This window comes from Aulonocara stuartgranti (genome assembly GCF_965226115.1).
Source record: "Aulonocara stuartgranti genome assembly, chromosome: 2".
NCBI lineage: Eukaryota > Metazoa > Chordata > Actinopteri > Cichliformes > Cichlidae > Aulonocara > Aulonocara stuartgranti.
Window position 1 is genome coordinate 34,765,296 of NC_138940.1, and position 19,923 is coordinate 34,785,218.

Below are 19,923 nucleotides of genomic sequence, written 5' to 3' on the forward strand. Positions count from 1 at the left end.
CAATATGTACTTTAAGAGATTAAAATGGTATTGATAGAAAAATATTTGGTGGATACATTTTGGGATGCTTACAAGTAAATAAGCAAAATAGCCCAATGATAAAGGTTTCTTAAGAGTGAAAGCTTAAAATCTTATCTTCTCATACTGCCACTGTCTGGCAGGAGCAAAGCAAGGATCCACCCCTGAAGTTTGGCCACTCCACCCAACTCAAGTTAACAGGATATGCACAGACTTTTATCCCTCCCTCCCTCCCTCCCTTCCTTCCTTCCTTCCTTCCTTCCTTCCTTTCTTTCTTTCTTTCTTTCTTTCTGCTGTTGTTCAATTTATGTAACAGTCCAACAAACCATTGAAATTGTACTGAACAATTAAAAGAGAATAAAACTTGAGTGTTTGCCTATCATTTGGTTGGGGATGTATAAACACAGCAACAAAAAGGATATTAATCTATGAGTCTACATGGAATAATTCTACATGGCAGCCAGGCCTCAGTATGCAAATGAAACCAGTGAGAAGTCAAAAAGTCTACTACTGCTCACACTCAGTTATTAAAGGGTTGGAGGGTTGTCCTGTTGTTGCCTCTCCAGTGGACCTGTTGTCACTTTTATTTGCACCAAGGCAGCTGATGTGGCCTTAATGTTTTAGCAGAGTATTTAGCCCACAGCAACATGCCACGCAGCAACCAAAAAACAAAAAGAAGAAAAAAAGGACATGTCAGTTTCTTTCCCTGCCCAGTGTAAGTAATGGCCCCATCTTGGCCACTCCTATGAAAATTGCCAGCTTCCACCACTGCTGTCTGAATGTGTATTTGAATGGTTTTACTTTGTTTATCAGATGTTAGGCAGGACAATATATGTAACCCTTTAGGCTCTCATCTTGTGTTTAGCTGCAGCATTTTCTGGCATTAGATAAATTGAAACAAGCAACACTTGTTGATAACAGTAAGAACTGTTTTCCCTTCAGTCACTGAGTGTAGCAGCTGTAATTAGATTATGTCAGCTATTACAACCGAGTGGTTGTAATAGCTGACATAAATCCATAGCCAAATCCATAGCCTACCTGGAAGAATGAGTATTCTTCCAGGTAGGCTATGGATTTGAATGTAATCTGGGATTTGGTGGCTCATTGCTGAGTGGTGTGGAAACCCAGGCACTAGACTGTACCTTATGTTACCAATACAATGCCATGTACAAGTCGACAGGAAAGACTGCTAACACCTGAGTGTGTGAGAAAGTGAGATTAGGTTGGTTGTTATGTAACATTAGCCCAACAACAGTCTGGTAATTGCAGGTGTGTTTGAAAGATTATTGTCTGTCCACTGGATGCTATTTTAAAGACTGTGCTGGGTATAATAGTATGCCTATCAGCCTGAAACCAGAAATTCTGCTGGTTTAAGTTTCATGACTGTCCAGAAATTAGTCTGTCAGACTCTGAAAGTGGTTTGAAATATCTTAGAGAAAGGTGTTTGTGACCTGCAACCTTCACTACATCTTTAACGTCAGATAAGATATAAAATCATGAAAAACATGCAAAAGAAAGGTGGCAAAACAAAATTAAGTCCCCATGCTGTTATATAAATATTATATAAATATATATAATATTATATAAATGTTATATAAATACCCCACCTGAATTCTGGCCATCACACACAGAAGCACAAACGCACATGGCTCTCACAGGCGTACACTCATGTCACGAGGTAATCTCCTCTTGTCACTCACTCATTATTAATACAGGATTACTTGTATTCTCAATCCCAAACTCGCACACACACAATACGCACCCCTCACAGAAATACACGCACTGTCTGCTGGGGACCTTCACCGGTAGCAAAGCAGTCAGGTATCTGTGAGCCACCAGCTGGAGTCTCAGGAGTTTCATCCACTTTGAATGTCGCGAGCCTGTGCAGGCCCGCTGCTCACTTTACTGCTGACAGAGGTTTTACCAGACAAGTGTTGGATAGTCATCAGAAGAGAAGATACTACAGCTTTGTAACCCTTGTTTCATGAAGGTAAGAAAAGATTTATATATATCTGATAACAAGGAGAGAAGTTAGAACAGTATGCAATGTGTTTGCATTCACATATGCACCACATTTTACTTAAATAGACAATCAAGATTTCAGAGGATTTTAGATAACTCCAGTGTAAAACAGCTCTACAGACTGTGTGCTGAGGTGATTTTAATGCTTTTGCTTTAAACACTATAGCTTCAAACATGGTGAAGGTCATATCATCGTATGACAGATACTTTTTAGTCTCTTCTTCACCAACTCTTTGTGTCTTTTCCAGATGTTTCCTTGGTCCGCTGTTTTCTCCCTTGAGCCTAAAGTGCCCGGCCAGCGAACAACTGAGGAGCTGGTAACCAACACCCTGATGCTGGAGCTTGGGGCCATGGTGAAGCGCACTGAACGCATCCGTTTGGAGAGGGCGACGGAGGGTCGTCGCCGCCGTCGCAGCTCTTCCTCTACAGCAGACTACAGCTGGCTGGCAACCACCCCGACCCCACAGCCCTATGAGCTCACTCCCAATGACCTGCTGGAGCTGCAAGACCTCTGTGCCAAAATCCCTCCTGCACAGTGTGGGCCTGTGATTGTCAGGTAAGAAAAACAGGCAGAGGTAGAGACAGAGCTAGAGATCTGGCAGGATAACGGTGAAACTGTTACTATAACTAAAAGACCTACAGATCATTTTCAAATAGCAGAGAGCTGCAGGGTTTCAGTCTAATCCATTTTACACACTAAGCAATAACTCGCTGATACTGTCAGAGCCATACTTATAAAAGTTGACTTTTAAATGTCTGTGTGAGGTTCATATCAACCCCTTATGTAAATCTGAGAATAGAAAAACTGGAGGGTTAAGATGCATGTACAATTTTCTAGTTTCTGCGACTATGCTTGCTTTGGTGTGGTGTAAATAAGACCCAGCACTAACCCTACCCCTCACTGGTAAATGCCCATAATTAATTCAACATAATGATGAATGAATTTTCAGTTAAAATAAAGCAAATGTGACTTTTTTTATTGGTGTTATCACTGAACAGAGTTGTTTAGACAAAGCGATCAGTAAATATAAGGGCTTTAAAATCTAATATTCAGTTTTATTAATCTGTGGGATTCAAAAATATGAACAAGTTGACAAAAAAGCAAGAGTCATCAATGAGACTCCGTCATTAATAGTCACTTCTGCAAACACGTCCTCTGTTAGAAAAAAAAGTTTCATGCAGGCTATCCACCCTCAAACACCACCAGTGTTTTTCTTACAGTGACATTCCAATTTATTCTTCATTTTCCACCCTTACACTCTTTGTTGGCTGTGTCCTTTTTGTTTTGCCTTGGCTGTAAAGGGGTGTGAATCAAAGTCAGCTCATATTACACTTACTCTATCCCTCTTGCTGCAGGTTCAGGAGGCTGGTGTCACAGATGGAGCCCGAGGTTCACGAGGTTCCACGGCTCTTTCGCTCAGTGCTGCGTGACTGTGTGGATGAGGCGAACGGAAACGATGAGGTTCCGACCCAGGAAGTGGTGTTTGAGAAGCAGCAGCGCAGCAAAAGCCTCTCCTTTGTCACTTTCCGCACAAAATTCCGCACGGGGTATTTCCCAAAGGGCAGCAACTTGAGAGGCTCCAGGGGGAACCTGCAGCAGCAAGTGGAATGGTCTGATGAGGAGGAGGATGGAGAAGGGGAGGAGGAGGAAGCAATCAAAGCCAGGGCGAGGAAGGGAAGGAGTAAGAGCATGCCAGAGATCACCCCTATAGAGCAGAGTGCTCATGGGTGAGAGAAGTGAGGGGAGTCAGGGGAGAAATAAAGCAGAGGGACATGTGCAAGGGAGGGGAGGAGAAACTAGGAGAGTCACAGAGAAGACTAGGTGAGCCCAGTTTGTACAAGACAAGCATTAATGAGGAAGAAAGGGAGAAGTGGAAGTAGCTGCCATTAAAAAATGGGTCAAATAAAAATCTGGAAAACTTAAAAAAATTATTTTCTTCCTTATTTCAAAAGATGAAGAAAAAAATTCAAGAGAAAGGACTTAAGTAGATTTGCTCACTGGCAGCTTTAGGTAAATCTAAAAGAATTATGGTTCAGAATCAGAATCAGAATCAGAAACTTTATTGTCATTGTCATGAGAACAACGAAATTAAGAATGGTCCCCGATCATTGCATCATCCCTAGCAATATCAAAATATAAATAAAACAATAAAATTCAATAAATAAAATAGATAGAATACTTAAAATACTAATAAGATATAACAGTAAAACATTCACATACATTCCCACACACATGCTTCAGACCGTGCATAGATTAACACAAGAGTGGCGTGATGGACATTTTTTTGTAGTATTCAGATGTGTTATTGCAGTTGGATAACAGCTGTGTTTGAGTCTATTAGTCCTTGCTCTGATTGCCCTGTACCGTCTGCCTGAGGGCAACAGTTCGAACAGGGAGTGGCCAGGATGTGAGGTGTCTTTTATGATGTTTTGGGCCTTTTTAAAACAGTGGGCGTTGTGTAGAACTTCCAGTGTGGGGAGAGGGCAGCCAGTGATCTTTTGGGCGGTGTTAATGATCCCTTGGAGTGCTTTCCTCTGAGCCCCTGTGCAGCTAGTGTACCAGATGCATATGCAGTAAGTTAGAACACTCTCAATGGTGGCTCTGTAGAAGGACACCAGCAGTCTCTGTCCTCCTGAGAATTCTCAGGAAGTACAGTCTCTGTTGGGCCTTTTTCAGCAGCTCGGAGGTGTTCACACTCCAGGAAAGGTTCTCCTCTATATTGACTCCCAGGAAGCGGAAGCTTGCCACCCTTTCTACACAGTCCCCATTTATGAATAGTGGTTGGATCTCTGCCTTTTTCCTTCTGAAGTCTATTATGAGTTCTTTGGTTTTTTAAGTGTTGAGGAGGAGGTTATTGGCCTTACACCATGACGTCAGCTGCTCCACCTCGTCTCTGTACGTAGACTCGTCTCCCTTGGAAATGAGCCCCACCACTGTGGTGTCATCTGCAAATTTCACAAAGATGTTGCTGTGGTGGCGAGGAGTGCAGTCGTGTGTGTAGAGAGAGTAGAGCAGTGGACTGAGCACACAGCCCTGGGGTGAGCCAGTGCTGAGACTCAGGGCTGAGGATGTGTGATGGCCAACTCTGACTCTCTGTCTACGGCCCGAGAGGAAGCTATTGATCCACATGCAGGTGCTGTATGGAAGCCCCAGGTCTTGTAGCTTGGCCACCAGTTTGTGTGGAAGGATGGTGTTAAAAGCTGAGCAGTAATCCACGAAGAGCATCCGCACATAGCTACCATGCTCTTCCAGGTGAGTTAATGCAGCATGGAGTGCTGTGGCTACAGCGTCTTCCGTGGATCGGTTTGCTCTGTAGGCAAACTGGTGTGGATCCAGGCTGCGGGGCAGGGCTGCTGTGATGTGTCTGCGGACCAGCTTCTCAAAGCATTTCATTACCACTGGGGTGAGTGCCACCGGTCTGTAGTCATTCAGGCCGGTGATGTGGGGCTTCTTAGGCAAGGGGACTATGGTGGAGGACTTCAGGCAGAGTGGGACAGTCGCCTGTGCGAGGGATTTGTTGAAAATCCTGGTGAAGATCCCAGCCAGCTGTCCTGCACAATCCCTCAATATTCGACCTGGCACACCATCAGGACCCGCCGCCTTCCTCGGGTTAACAGCCTGCAGCATGCGCCTCACCTCGTGCTCTTCCAGGGTGAGGGTGGTGCTGCTATGGGTGGCGTGTTGCTGCTGTGGCTCCAATACCTCCGGTACCCTGGTCTCAAAGCGGGCAAAGAAGATATTCAGCTCCTCTGCCAGCTCCAGGTCACCGTCCGCAGCTCCGAGATTGATCTTATAGTTGGTTAGGTGGTGGATGCCTTGCCACACCTGCCGGCTGGTATTACTCTTCAAATGGTCCTCGATCCTCCTCCTATAGTCCCCCTTTGCCTCTCTGATGCCTCTCTTCAGGTTGGATCGGGCTGTGGTGTAGTAATCCCTGTTGCCAGACCTGAACGCAGCTGCCTGACCTCCCGGGTCATCCAGGGCTTTTGGTTGGGATAAGCCCGGATCCGTTTGACTGCTGTAACAGTGTCTATGCAGTGTTTTATATAGCAGAGGACACCGTCTGTGCTGGCTTTAAGATGTCAGCAGCCTTTTGTGGTCCTGGTGGGTAAATTAGAAACTGCTGATACTGTTTTACCTACATAAGACCAAAAATACTAAAGGGAATAAATAGCTGTTCCAAATCTGACACGACCTGTTATGCTCATTTCCATATTTCAAGTACCCTTTCCTGATTTCCATTTCAAAATAATCCTGCTTTGTCTCATTCTGGGCCTGGAACCAGTTTTTATGTTAGCTCATCTCCCTTTAAAACCACTTTTGTCTGGTAACGGATGGGTGAGGTTTCTGTATCTGAAGTGGTAAATACAGATCCTCCTTCTTTTAACGGGACCCTTGCCACAGCAGATCATCTGCCTCCATCTCATCCTATCCCTACCATGCTCCTCTGTCACAGTAACGCTCTGCATGCCCTTCTTCATGACCACAGAGACCATCTCTGTGGTCTTCCTCTCTTCCTCCTACCTGGCAGCTCCATCTTCAACACCTTTTTGATATATCCACTATCACTCCCTTGACTACCACCTCTACCCTTCCTTCTCTTCCTGATGAAACCTTCCCATTTATCTGGACTTGGGACTGGCATTAGGAGTACACTGGGTTGTACACCACCACAAGCTGGGTTGACACGAAACAGACTAAAGAATATGGAAGTGGAAAAAAGAACATTTAAAGCAGTCTGAATCCTGAATTGCTGGCTACCAACTTAATATTTTGAAACTCAGACCATGTCTGAGCATCAACCAGTATAACTGGTTGATGCTCAGTATACAAGAAACCTAAGAAAATTAGGTTTCAGTATACAAGAAACCTAAGAAAATAAGGATATGTCCATGACAGCCTATTTAGTATGTTGAGTTAAACTTTGCTCAAGCTTATGGCATCTATAAACTCAAACCCATACTGTAAGGGCTCTCTGATGAATCATAAACACATCACATGAACTAAAACTTGTTACATAACAGACAGGACAGCTTTCTTCTGCAGACTCAGCAGCCACAGTTTGGCTCCAGATCACCAGCTCAGTTAACAGATGCTCTCCCGTCAAGTAAAGCAGAAAATAATTAGACTCACGTATGATTTTACTGTAATACAACATGTACTTAAGGTAATAAATAACCAATTTTCTGATCTTGTCTGTGCAATTAAAACACTTCTTTTACACAAAAATGTCTTCTTTTTTTGTTTTAAATAGATGTTTAGCTAACATTTGAGGCTAATGTTTAAATGCATATCTGTCTGCATTGTTATAAATGAAAATAAAGAATAAAAGGCCAAATATAAACTGCAGCATTTGTTACAGCTAATTAAAGCTCTGCTGACTAATCCTCTTATCCCAAGAAAATCCCACACGTGAATGCCAGCACCCCATTACTGTTTTATTAATGCACACTTTATCAATACATCTTCATAACTATTTCAACTTTATACACTGAAGTCAAGGCATTTGGCTAAAAGAAAAAAAAAAAAAAGAAAGAGCAAAAGAAAAAAAAAGAGAAAAAATGTTTCTTTTAAAAAGTTGTGGTCATTTAAATAACATCCTGTACATTAGGTAGATAATGGATGCGCACAGGCATCCAACCAGACACTTCCAGGGAACGTGGCCGATCGTGTGACTTTACAACCAGCGCTTACCCCTTCATACGCACTGATCCTCCTGCAGCACTCAGTGAGTGAGGTTTAAACCTTTTCTTCCATTAAACCTCTGCGAAGGCTGCTCACCACACAGCTTCATTTAAAACAGTGCCGTTATATAACATTTCTCACAGCTCACTCTTCAGTTACACTGCAAACCTCCCTTCATCTGGCTATGACTGCCTACTTGTGCCACAGCGAGTTTCCTTGTATTGTGTCACAGTTCAACAACGGTACCAATTTGGCAAATGAAACAAAACAGCAAATAAAGATTTAAAAAAAAAAAAAAAATCCACATCAGTTTTGGATGGTAGAAGGTTAGGAATTGCTGATAAATGAGAGACAGTCATGTGGTTCCAGTAAAAAGCAGGTAAAATATGAAGCAACATAATCTGAGGAGCAAGTCCAGTTGTAAAGTTTGGCTTTGTAATACTTACTATAAAGGATGACGTGTGGTAAAAGAGGTTAAACAAAACAACCATAAGACAGTTTGCAGAATCAAACCATTAAATTAGAGCCATTTTGATTAAATGCTTATGAATAGTTGGTCAATGTAGGATACAGAGCAGCTTTCTGCTCTTAAAGTGGGGATTCAAAGATCATTTATTTGTTTTATTCGAGAGTTCAACATCTTCATTTTCCATTGAAGAGTCAAATTAAGACTGAAAAGTTTGTGGCTTGGGACAAAACGACAGGTCCGTATTCGAGTGGATCCCAAAAGCCTCCATGAAATCGTGATAGAAGAGTCTCGAAATACATCCTCTTAGTCTAGCTTTAATTTTATTCTCCCTCATTCGATACCGTTTCCCCGCTCCTCATTCCTTTAAGCAAAGAAGACGACAAAGATGATGAAGAAGACCACGAGGACCAGAAAGATCTTGATCATCAGCCAGCGGTTGGAGGAGACCGACTGGAAGTATTTGAGGATCTCTGTGTGGGCAGCCTCCACGTTCAGCTGGGTGTCCTCCACGTTAGCATCGATCCTGTGAGAAGGAAACGGAGCAGTGAGAAGAGTTTTTATCTCTAATCAGTCTTGTTTTATTTCAAAGACTAAGATATTACACCAATACTTACACCACTAATGCAAAAAAATAAATAAAATCAATTTTTTTCAGTTCTGCTTTAGTTTGTTATTTGTTTATTTTAAATAGAAAATTGCTAAGATTTGTTATTGCTTTGATATATATGGGCTTCTGTCTTTTAAATTTTAACACCCTCTAGCGGTTAAAATTGGTGTAGGTTGATTGCCTTCCAGGGCTATTAATGAATCCTGACTGATGAGTATTTGTCAGACCCTGATGAAGACTTGTAGTCAATACGTGCTGATCTGTTTTACTTGCTGAATTGTTCCAAGAATACATTTGTTATATAATTTTATCCCAACACAGGACCAAAAAAAAGAAAAAGAAAAAAAAAGTGCTTTTATGTTTCAGGCTTTTTTTCCAGCAAGATTGTTTTTCCAGTCCTTTCTTTCAGTTGTGTGACACGTTCTTTTATCCTACTGAACCTCATCTGTCTCAATCTCTTCCTCACCTCTGGATGGTCTCCTCTTGCTCCTTGACCATGTGCGCCAGCTGCTGAAATATGGAACCCAGTTCCACGATGGTGCTCTCGATGTTTTGCATGGTATCTGCACGGCTCTGGATGTACGAGTCCTGTTGCCACAACACAGCATTTTAGTCTAATATTTAGCTAATCTTGGATAAAAGTCAGTCAAGTTTGACAACAGAATAAATTTTTTGAGCCACCTGTCTGACTTCAGCAAACAAACACCAACACCCTACCTGCTCATCAATAAGCTGAAGCTGCAAAGGATTACTTGGAGAGTCCATATCGATAGCAACATCCCCCCGGCTCCGGGACTCTTCCTGCATCAGGACCGAGCCATCTGCAGAGACACAAAACACACACACGTGATCACAGAAATCCTCTATGGTACGGGCGGAAAGCAGAAAGAACAGCGGGCACATACAGTAGCTAGTTATACCCGCTTGGAGAGTCGAGACGTTCCCGGGAAATACCTTTGTAATTTGCGGTTGTATAGCCCTGGTAGTCATTGCGCGGCTCACGAGCTGCATGCGGCTCCTGGGCCCCTTTTTTGCGGCTCCCTAAAATATTTTGTAATTCTTGCATTACAGATGACCAAATACAGTAATAATCATTCACAAGGACTGCCAGCAGTTCCCTATCACAACAGCTGCTGTTTTGAAAAGTACACTGGTATTTAAAACTTATCCACAACCAGTGCCGTTTTTGAAAATGAAGGAAAAAACAAAACACCTAACCATCAAACAACATGCTCAGTGCAAGTACGCCAAAAACAGAAATAAGGAAATGTGTGCACAAGCACAGAAAAACTATATATTCTGTTAATATGTGATTTATTATGCTTATGGTTTTCTACCGTAGGGTTTATACCCATGTACCTTTTAGCAGGTAATAACACAAACAAGTAGAGAAATGTAAATATTTATACCATCATCCATCAAGATAACTAAATGCTGAGTGCATCATTTCAGAGATTAGAATCGAGCCAATTATATATTTAAAATAATGAAACCAGTCTTAATATCCATCTTTTTTTCTTTGTAAAATCTCTAGGCATTCACAATGAGCATTTTGCTTGATATTTGGCCAAAAACGCTAAAATAAAGTGAATTTATGAACATTTTACCAACTGTGTAAATGCACGTACAGGAAGCACTGGAGCTCGGTGCGTTCATTAAAGGGTCTCTGTTAAGAAGCCTGCTCGGCAAAACGTTTAATCATTCATTTTAGCAGAATGATGAACTGAGCAGGAGCCAGACGTCGAGTATTTTCCTCCACGACACAACAAAGAAATACTCACGGTGTGTTCACTCTAATACACACTTTGTATGCTTTGAGCAATGATTATTCTCATTACTAGTGGGAAGTTCACACTTTCAGAGAATACAGGTGATATAAATGTGACATTACAGCAGGCAGTGTGAAGCCAGCCATGTTCACGGTCCTCTTTTACCCTTGTCTGTATTACTAGCGCTGCACGTCAGTTTATACATGTGCAACATTAAAGGTCCACAAAACGATTAAGACAGAACTTTTCACACAAACAATATTCAGGATAGAGTGAACACGCCTTAATTAAACTACAAAACATGCTTTGTTAACCTGCTGTAGCCATTTACTTTCATATGAGACCCTTGTTAAAAATCTGAATGAGCAACTTGAAGCGTGAAGCTGAGATGTGGAGAGACTTACTGAAGTTGTTGGCCATGAGAGGAGAAGACGACGCCGGAGGCTGGGAGAACTGCTCTCTCCTGCTGCGCTGCTGCTTCAGGTTCTGAAGAACAAGAGTCAAAGAGAGAAGAAACCTTCACCTTATCCAGAGCTTTAGGTATTAGCATTGTTTGCTTTTGTGTGCTGACGCAGCTCTCACCTCTGTTCTGACTTCTAGGACTGATTTGAAGTCATTGGACATCGATGCCAGCTTGGACTACAGACAAAGAATGACAGAGTTAAAGGAGGTGCCGATTCACTTTTGTTACCATTTAAAAAAAGAAAAGAAGGAAAAACAAAACCCAAAACTACAGAAAATTCGCATTCTCTCAGTCAATAACTACATCTTTTCTTGATTTTAAAATTGTACACAAAGTTTTACAGAAAGGTTCAAAGTTGTTTCCTTTTAGATCAACTTCAAATTCAGAATCAGAATCACAATTTTTGTCAATTTTTTAAACAAATGATTAATTTATCTTGGGGTCTTGATGCAAAAAAAACAAACAAAAAACCCCAAAACAAAACGTTGGTACAGAAATAAAAAACAGAATATATGCTATATACAGTGTATATAATATATACATATATTTAGGAATATATACCAACTACCTACAGATATGAGAGATGAGATACTGAGAAATTAAGTCATATCTAAAGGTTATGACCAGGAAGGGGACAGGGTGCAAAATATAGATAGAGCTCTCATCTGCAGTCATCTTGCACTCATTCTGATCCAAATAAGCAAAAACAAAACGCAAACAACAACAAAAAGCAGCAGGATTTGCACAAATACAGTACAAAAATATACCTGTAATGACACCACTATAGTGTTTGAGTGGGTCTGAATGTGTCGGCCACCTGGAGCTCCACGGGACCTCACCAAGTCCTGCAGCTGTGCTATCTGTTTGTTTAGACTGTTAATGTCCTAAAAGACAAATAAAAGAAGGGAAAGTTATAATATAAAGTTTCATTAGATATAAAAAAGGACTGACATGCTTTACTGAAGAGTGACAGCTCAACTCACCTGCTTAATGATGTATGTCAGCTCCTCGATTTCTATCGCCTTGTCATCAAACAGAGATTTTCTTTTTGCCACTAAAACATGAAAATAACATCATCTAGGTCAGCACTTTGGATGATATCACACTCAGAAATTTGAAATGAAGCTGAAATTACATTAAAATTAACACTTACAAATTGTGAGCTTTTCCAGTTTGGCAAATGTATTGCTCAAGTCTTTCCCAATTCTCCTACAAGGAGACAAAAACAGAGGTTAAACTTTCTCTACTAGTCACAGAACCAATAATTATATTTGCTTCAAATCTCTTTAGTACAACTCTTTAACTAAAGGTAAGAGAAACGGGTATTAAACCATTTATATGCTAAATTCATTATATGAATATTATAGCTAATTCAACAGTGAATATGAAAATAAAGGAACCGCAAATAAACATAAAATGAGGAAACATATGCGAAAACAGACTTTGTGGAACTTACTTGGCCATAACTGTAAAGTCACTGCGCTGCCTGAGGGCACTGAGTGCCGGTTTACTGGGCTGGACTCCATTCTGCTACAGGAGGTACAAAGAAGCAGATGAGATGGCCAGAAACATTTAAAAAAAAAAAAAAAAAAAAAAAGGGGGGGGGGGGGGGTAAGACATAAATTATGATAAGCAGGACTTTGAGAATTGATTTTAAATGAATCAAGAAGTCAAAGAATTTGGATTTTTTTTTTATCATGATAAAATAATAATCCAGTCTGTTCTGACTTTTTGTTTTTAAAATAAAAACTTAAACATGCCAAAAAGTAAAATGTCTAATGGCATAATATTTGGAGTGTTAATATAATAAAAAAAGAGAATGTGGTCACTTAAAAATATAAGATACACAAGATCATTTGAATTTGGCTTTTTTTTTTTAAATCATCAACCTTCCTCCAAAGAAAAATAATCAGGACTGTGACAGAAATATTTCTAACTAGTAACCAGCACAAGTTAAATGTGAAAACACACTTAAAATGTGTTTTTGGGATAGATGTTTCTATATTAAGTAGCCAAAGTTTGAGAAGTCACACCTAAAAGGCCCATTTTGAGAGAGGAAAAACTACTGAGAGGTAGAGAAAAAAGCTCTACCTCTCAGTAAACAAAAATCACTTCCAAATGTGTTTTTGCATCATCTCACATAAACACTGACATAATTATGTTTGCATTACCAGACACACTGACTGATAGTTATTTACCTTCTTTTTTTAAAGAAAGTAAAAAACATTTTGACACTGTTATTTGGGGGATTTACCGAGAGGAGTAAACAAGGAACAAAAAGCAAAACTAAAAGCCAAGCCCAAAATTATACAGTGCTACCAAAACCGATCTGCATCACTGCATTTTAGCTGTATGTGTTAAAAAGATTCTGGTAACTCTTATCAAATCGTGCACAACTTCAAGTAAACCTATCATGGAATATAATAAAAACTAAGCAAAAACGAGCAAAACCACTATGTAAATAGATTGAACTGAGAAAAAAAAAACCCCCAATAACTACAAAAAAATAAATAAATTAGAATAAATCTGAGTGTAGGGACGTGGCTGTTTTTTTTTTTTTGTTTTTTTTTTAAAGACACAACATACCTGTCTGCCCTGGAGAGATTTACACGCTGACTGGAACTCGAGTGTCCGGTCACGGCACGTCATGCTGCCGCTGATAGTGAGTCACCTGCCCGCTATAGATCAAACACCACCCGGGCAGCCGGTTCCTCCTCCTGGGGTCTGTCTGATTGATAAATACTAAGACCTCGCGGTGTACGGACAAATTCACATCGAAAGGTGGTTATCATTCATGTCTGAAATTTTTAAAAAAAAGTCACTTGTTAGCTTTCCGGGCCGACAGCTTCAAATTCAACAGATAAAACACAAATTCAGGAGATTCGGTAGCCAAAAGCTAGTCACAAAGACCGCGACAGCGTGGAAATAAGGCCCAAATAACTGTGCTAAAGCTCATATAAATAAACAGGCAAGTTAAATATATATATCATTAGGTAACGATGATTATTTGGAGCCTGGACTGGGTCTGTTTGTGTGAAGGCCGCCCATCACGACACACAGCTGATCATGGCCTGACCGGCTAACCGCGGGCTAACGTTAGCTCCAGAGAGCTAACGGGAGTTTTCGAACGGTCCCTCCAATCTCACCTCGGTGAAAGCCAACTAAAATTGACGGTGCGAGTTTTAAATTTATTTAATAAACAAAGCTAGATGGGGTTCAACTCACCTGAATCGGTATCGCAAAATATTATCAGACCCGTCGGTGTTTCTGGTGAAGACTAGTATACCCAGGAGTTAAAGTTCCGATCCGGGTCATTTCCGGTACTGACGTCATTGCCACGTCTACTTTACCGAGCATGGAAAAATGTCTGCAGTACCGAGTTACTACCACCAGGGGTCGACAAATCTACTGATGTGAGCGGCACAAAGGAATCGACGCTTCAGTTCAGAAAGAAATGCGGACATTTAGTTGAAAACGAAGTCAGCAAATGACAAATAAAGCTATTATTTAGAATTCAAATTAAAACTAAGACTAAAGCAACTAAAGTAACATTATCCACTTACAAAATCAACTCAAAAAAAAAAGAATATAAATAGAAAGGACACTTTTTAAAAAAACAAACAAACTTGGTCACACCAGGTATTGATATGATGTTTAGAATATAATGTCTACATGTCTGAATCTTCCGTTTTCAATACATTTTGTGTTTGTATTGTCATACCTTTTCCCCAAACAATTTTTGTTCCACTGAAATACTTATATTAAAATGATTTATACAACTAAAAATAATAATCCAGAATAGAAATAAAACAACTGATTTAGATAGAAACAATATAACCCAGTACTAGTACGGAGTAATTAATGACGTGGTGTGTGAGTGTACATCAAGAAGCCGCAGTTTCCTGTTTTTAGCTGACAGGAGTGGCACCAGGCGTGGTCTTCCGCTGCTGTATCCCAGCTGCTGAGGAGTTCAACATATTGTGCGTTCAGAGATGTTTTCCTGCATACCTTGGTTGTAACAAGTAATTATTTGAATTACCATTGCCTTCTTATCAGCTCCAAATAGTTTGGCTATTCTTCGATTTTTTTTCTTTTTGAAGCATTCTCTGAAAACCCTGGATAGCAGTTTCTGGAATATTCAGACCAGTATGTCTGACAGCAATTACCATGCCAAGTTCAAAGTCACTTAAGTCATCTTTCTTCCCCACTGTGATGCTCAGTTTGAACTTCAGCAGCTCTTCTTGACCATGTCTGCATAAAAGCAGCTGCTGCCATGTCATTTTCTGATTAGATACTTTTGTTAACAAGCGGTTAAACAGGTATACCCAATGCATTGGCCAGAGAGTTTACATTCAAAATAAAAACCCTCCAATGTCAGTCCTGTATCCCTTTAGCCACAACCTTTTTCTTTTTTTAATTTGCAAAAGAAAGTTGTTGTAAAACTGTAAATGGAGATTTACCTGATTGTGGCACTCAAAGTAAAAAAAAAGAAAAGAAAAAAAAGAGGGTGGGCGAATTGTTAATCAAATAAACACAACATATGAGGAATCTTGTTTTCAGTATTCCTACTATCAATAACACTTATACCGATCCCTCAGAAACTGAAATATTACAACTACAATGGTAATACCTTACTGCAGCAAACGTAATGTCACCATTCATCAATTTTTGTTTTTCACTACTGAGCTTTTCTTCTTCGTGTTTAACGGCGGTTGGCAACCAACGTAAAGGAGCATTACCGCCTCCTACTGTTCCGGAGTATGGGTCAGACAGTGAGCTTAAAATCTGTTTCCAAAAAAACAATACAAAAAAAAAAAAGAAAAAAGAAAAAAAAAGACCCTACACTCTTTCATAAACACCTATATCCTTCAGAAACCCTACCAGTTCCCTCACCTGTGCCCTACTACCCTCCAACACACTCTTCAGATTAAATTCCCAATTCCCCGCTCCTTCAATCTATTCTGCAGAACTTTCCTCTCCACATCATAACCCTTGCACCGCAGTATTACATGCTCTACCATCTCCTCCTCCTGGCACACTCCACAAAGCCCCGTCTCATGTTCTCCTATCATCTGTAGTGTTTTATTTAATGCACAATGTCCCAGTCTAAGCCTGGTAATGACCACCTCTTCTCTCCTATTACCCCTATACAACCGACACCTTGCCACCTCCTTATGATACAATTGCCTGCCCTTACTCCCTGAATCCCACCGCTTCTGCCACTCCTGAACAACTTGCCTCCAAACAATACCTTTTGCTTCAGATCCGCTGCTTTTAATTTCCATCTCAGTCCTATTTTTAGTCAACGCTCCTTTTGCCAACCTATCCACCTTTTCATTTCCACTCATTCCTACATGATCTCGCACCCAAAGAAAGCCAATATTGCTACCACAACACTTAATTCTGCTTATAGTCTCCAGAATAGTATACAGCATACCCTGCCTTGTCTTCGAACAAAATGATTGTAGACTTTAAAGAACAGCTGCCGAGTCAGAACATACTACCACCTGCCTGATTTTTGAACACTCTACCCATTTCAATGCTACCATTTCAACCGTGTACACTGCCAGTCCATCCGAAGGGCGTCTGTTTATTTCAATATTTTTTGACGGAACTGCTATTCCAAACCCTGTAATTCCAGTATCTGGACTTTTAGCACCATCCGTGAACACATGAATACACTCAGGGTATTCATTCAAGCTGTGAAAATGAAATGCTGAAACAAGATAGACTCTTCCTTTCAATTTTCTCTTCAGATCCAGCAAGTACCAGTCCACAGGAGGGGTCGCGAATAACCATGAAGGAACCACAGGGAACACTACTGCAGGACATATTTTAAGTTCATACACTTGACACTCCTTAGCCCACTGATTCCCCACCTTTCCAAAATGATCCTTCTGACTTCTTGTCTGTGAAGGTTCTCAGTCATCCAGGTCATCGTAGTCAAAGGAGCTTGGAAAGAAAAGCGTCTGGACTTCTTTAAGTTGCTTGAAGACGTTTCACCTCTCATCCGAGAAGCTTCTTCAGTTCTAAGGTCAAATGGTGGAGAGTCCCAGATATAAACCTAGTGGGAGTGTCCCCCCACAGAGGGACAAAAGGACCCCCTGATGATCCTCTAATCGCCTGAGCCAAGGTGTGAAACTGGGCGTGGGTCCCAATCAGCCAGAGTTTCGGGTGTGTTCATTGTGAAACCTGGCCCCACCTTATCATGCGAATTCCTGAGATCAGATGGCCCAGGATGTGAGTGGGCGTTAAGGCGTCTGGGAAAGGATCTCAAAACTGGATTATAGATGGCAGAGAGTTGGTGTCGTAAACCCCCGCCTCTGTTCAAAGATGGTCGCTCACAGTGGACATAGATGGCTTCTTTCACTCCTCTTACAAACCATCTGTCCTCTCTGTCCAAAATGTGAACATTGGCATCCTCGAAAGAGTGTCCTTTATCCTTCAGATGCAGATGGACTGCTGAGTCTTGTCCTGTGGAGGTGGCTCTTCTGTGTTGTGCCATGCGCTTGTGAAGTGGCTGTTTGGTCTCTCCAATGTAGAGGTCTGAGCATTCCTCGCTGCACTGTACAGCATACACCACATTGTTAAGTTTGTGTTTTGGCGTTTTGTCTTTCGGGTGAACCCGAATCAAATGAATGGCTTGTTATCAGGCCTTTGCCAAACATGATGGCAAGCTGAAGAGGTAATCAAACCATTTGATTCATCTGTGTTGGAGTAGGGATGCATCTAAAAGCTGCAGGATAGTAGCTCTCGAGGACTGGGATTGGGCAGCCCTGCTCTAAGGGCTTCCGATTGAAGAACATCCAAACGTCTCAACACAGAAGGAGCTGCTGAACCATATGCCACACACCCATAATCAAAGACCGATCTAATTAATGCCTGGTAAAGTCTTTTCAAAGCATAAGAGCTCACTCCCCAACCCCTCCCAGCTACACACCTCATAACATTAATAACTTTTTTGCATTTGGTTTCAATCTGGTCAATATGCTCCCTCCATGTCAGTCTTGAATCAAACACAACACCTAAGTACTTAAAAGAGCTCACTTTCCCAATTACCTCGTCATACAGTTTCAATGTCAAAGTCTCACTCACTTTTCTTTTCTTTTTGTAAAGAACATCATTTTTGTCTTTTCCACCAAAAACCTGAATCCCCAGTCAAATCCCCACTCAACCACCATATTTATTTGCCTTCCTTTTTTCCATAACACACCATCATCAGCAAACAAAGACCTACTACTGATCTTTTGTCTCTTGTCCTCTGTATTTATTTTTTACTTACCCCCTTGTCTCGTTATATGGATTCTATTCACCTGTGCATTGTTTCCCCAGCTGTATTCTCACTCCTTAATTAGCTCACGCGTGTGTTTCTTTTTGTCTGATATTATTTCTGTTTGTTACTGGAGTTCCCTGCCTGTTCCTTGTGGGGTCTTTGGTAGTTTTACTTATTGGCTCATATCAGTCAGAATAAATATTTCCCCTTTGTTCCTGTTTCTTTCAGTGACTGCTTTTGGGTCCAGAAAGCACTATATATTTTAATATGGTTTTCTGAAACAGGTCTCTCTTGTAAATGAGACATTGAGCCCCAGTGGACTACCTGTATAAATAAAGGTTAAATAAAAAAACCCCACATCATATAAATGATGGTAGTTTTATTCTTGGACTAGAATACCTTTACATGAGTCAGCGTTCCAAGTAATCCTTATTTATCTTCTACTGGGCCTTTGTGCAGCTCCCCAGTTCCTCTTCTTTCTGAAACGAGCTGTTTTAGCTCCTCCCACTTTAAGCCAACTTTCTTTTATAGTTAAGCTGTGCTGCCATGTTCTTTTCAAAGACAAGAGCCTTTCTGTTGGCAAGCCTTCCAAACAAGCCACATTTATTCAGCCTTTTTCTAATTGTGCTGTCATGAACTTTAACATTAAACTTGCTAACTGGGGCCAGTAGAATCTCAGATGTAGCTCTTGGCTTTTTTGCAGTTTCTGAGTATTGCACAGTCTGACCTTGGGGCTTGTTCACTGGGATGTCCACTCCTGAGAAGACTTGCAGCCGTTTTGATTTTTTTTTCCACTTGTGGATGAAAAAATTTTCTTGCTGGAGAATTTTGGACTTCAAATTGTTTGGAAATGGCCTTATTACTGGCACCAAATGCTTCTTTAAGCCAATTGCTGATGCCTGCCCTTATTGTGTTGTGCTAACAAACACCTGAATGCTCCAGAACTGATGATACCTTAACCAAGGTCATATGATTAGCAGCACACCCTTGATTTATTTTTTCATGCATTGATTCTGCATAACGACACAGTGTAATATGTTACTTCTGTTGTTCATTTGAGGTTGTGTTTACCTAAATTTTAGACGTGTTAACAACCAGATGTTTTTTTAAGAGGTCCTGAGACAAATTCACACAATTATAGAGATACAATGATTTTCTTTAACTTAAGAGTCAAAGAAGACATGGCGCGGTTACGCTTAAATGCTGAAGGAAAAATTAAATCCTGAAGTTTCTGCGAGTGGAGATTGACAGAGCAGACAGAGAGACACGGAAGATGATTGGCTGCTGCCTCAGGTGATTCGACCGGCCTGCAGGTATGGTATGGAAAGAACGAGATAACATCCAGCAGGCTCTCTGATCTCCTCTCATGCCTACTGGTACCCGCATCCTCCGCCTGACGGGATCAAGCATGCCCAGACCACAACTATGTTCTCTCCCATTTACCTGTTAGACCCCCAACCGCAAACCCCAACCTGCGACCCTCCAGCTACTACAGCAAGACCTCGTTCACCTTTTATACCTCGGTTTTAATCACCAAATGGATTGCTTCCTCCCACTTTGAAATATGACTGTATTATGTGTTTTAATCTCCTTTGATGGAGGGAGCAGCCCCTTAT

General features: G+C 41.0%; 2 protein-coding genes across 6 annotated transcripts; one reads left to right on the top strand and one right to left on the bottom strand.

The window, feature by feature from the left end:
* Positions 1-1,746: 1,746 nt before the first annotated feature.
* LOC309716432 (protein RD3) lies at positions 1,747-4,195 on the top strand. The gene is made up of 3 exons (XM_082550231.1): positions 1,747-2,008; positions 2,289-2,596; positions 3,397-4,195. The coding sequence occupies exons 1-3, from the start codon at positions 2,003-2,005 to the stop codon at positions 3,770-3,772; spliced, it is 690 nt and encodes a 229-aa protein (XP_082406357.1). The 5' UTR covers positions 1,747-2,002; the 3' UTR covers positions 3,773-4,195.
* Positions 4,196-7,466: 3,271 nt separating this feature from the next.
* On the bottom strand, positions 7,467-18,731 carry stx5a (syntaxin 5A). 5 transcript variants are annotated; one of them, XM_082550191.1, is made up of 12 exons: positions 18,707-18,731; positions 13,621-13,832; positions 12,491-12,564; positions 12,188-12,243; positions 12,018-12,088; positions 11,802-11,918; positions 11,154-11,210; positions 10,976-11,057; positions 9,757-9,843; positions 9,520-9,623; positions 9,269-9,390; positions 7,467-8,718 (listed from the first exon to the last, which is right to left on the bottom strand). In XM_082550191.1, exons 2-12 carry the CDS (start codon positions 13,681-13,683, stop codon positions 8,559-8,561), a joined length of 993 nt encoding a protein of 330 aa, XP_082406317.1. In that variant the 5' UTR covers positions 13,684-13,832; positions 18,707-18,731; the 3' UTR covers positions 7,467-8,558. The 5 variants fall into 5 exon arrangements, with proteins under 5 accessions (XP_082406317.1, XP_082406318.1, XP_082406316.1 ...); XM_082550192.1 differs by lacking the exon at positions 18,707-18,731 and adding an exon at positions 14,260-14,375 and having other exon boundaries at positions 12,491-12,561; XM_082550190.1 differs by lacking the exon at positions 18,707-18,731 and adding an exon at positions 14,260-14,373.
* Positions 18,732-19,923: the final 1,192 nt, after the last annotated feature.

Bases quoted from the DNA above. Each gene is read 5' to 3' on its own strand.
- LOC309716432 (XM_082550231.1), top strand. The intron at 2,597-3,396 runs GTAAGAAAAACA...CTCTTGCTGCAG, and splicing joins TGTGGGCCTGTGATTGTCAG to GTTCAGGAGGCTGGTGTCAC.
- stx5a (XM_082550191.1), bottom strand. From the start codon at position 13,683: ATGACGTGCCGTGACCGGACACTCGAGTTCCAGTCAGCGTGTAAATCT. The intron at 9,844-10,975 runs GTAAGTCTCTCC...AAAATATTTTAG, and splicing joins TCTCATGGCCAACAACTTCA to GGAGCCGCAAAAAAGGGGCC. The intron at 9,391-9,519 runs GTAGGGTGTTGG...TTGTGGCAACAG, and splicing joins TTCAGCTTATTGATGAGCAG to GACTCGTACATCCAGAGCCG.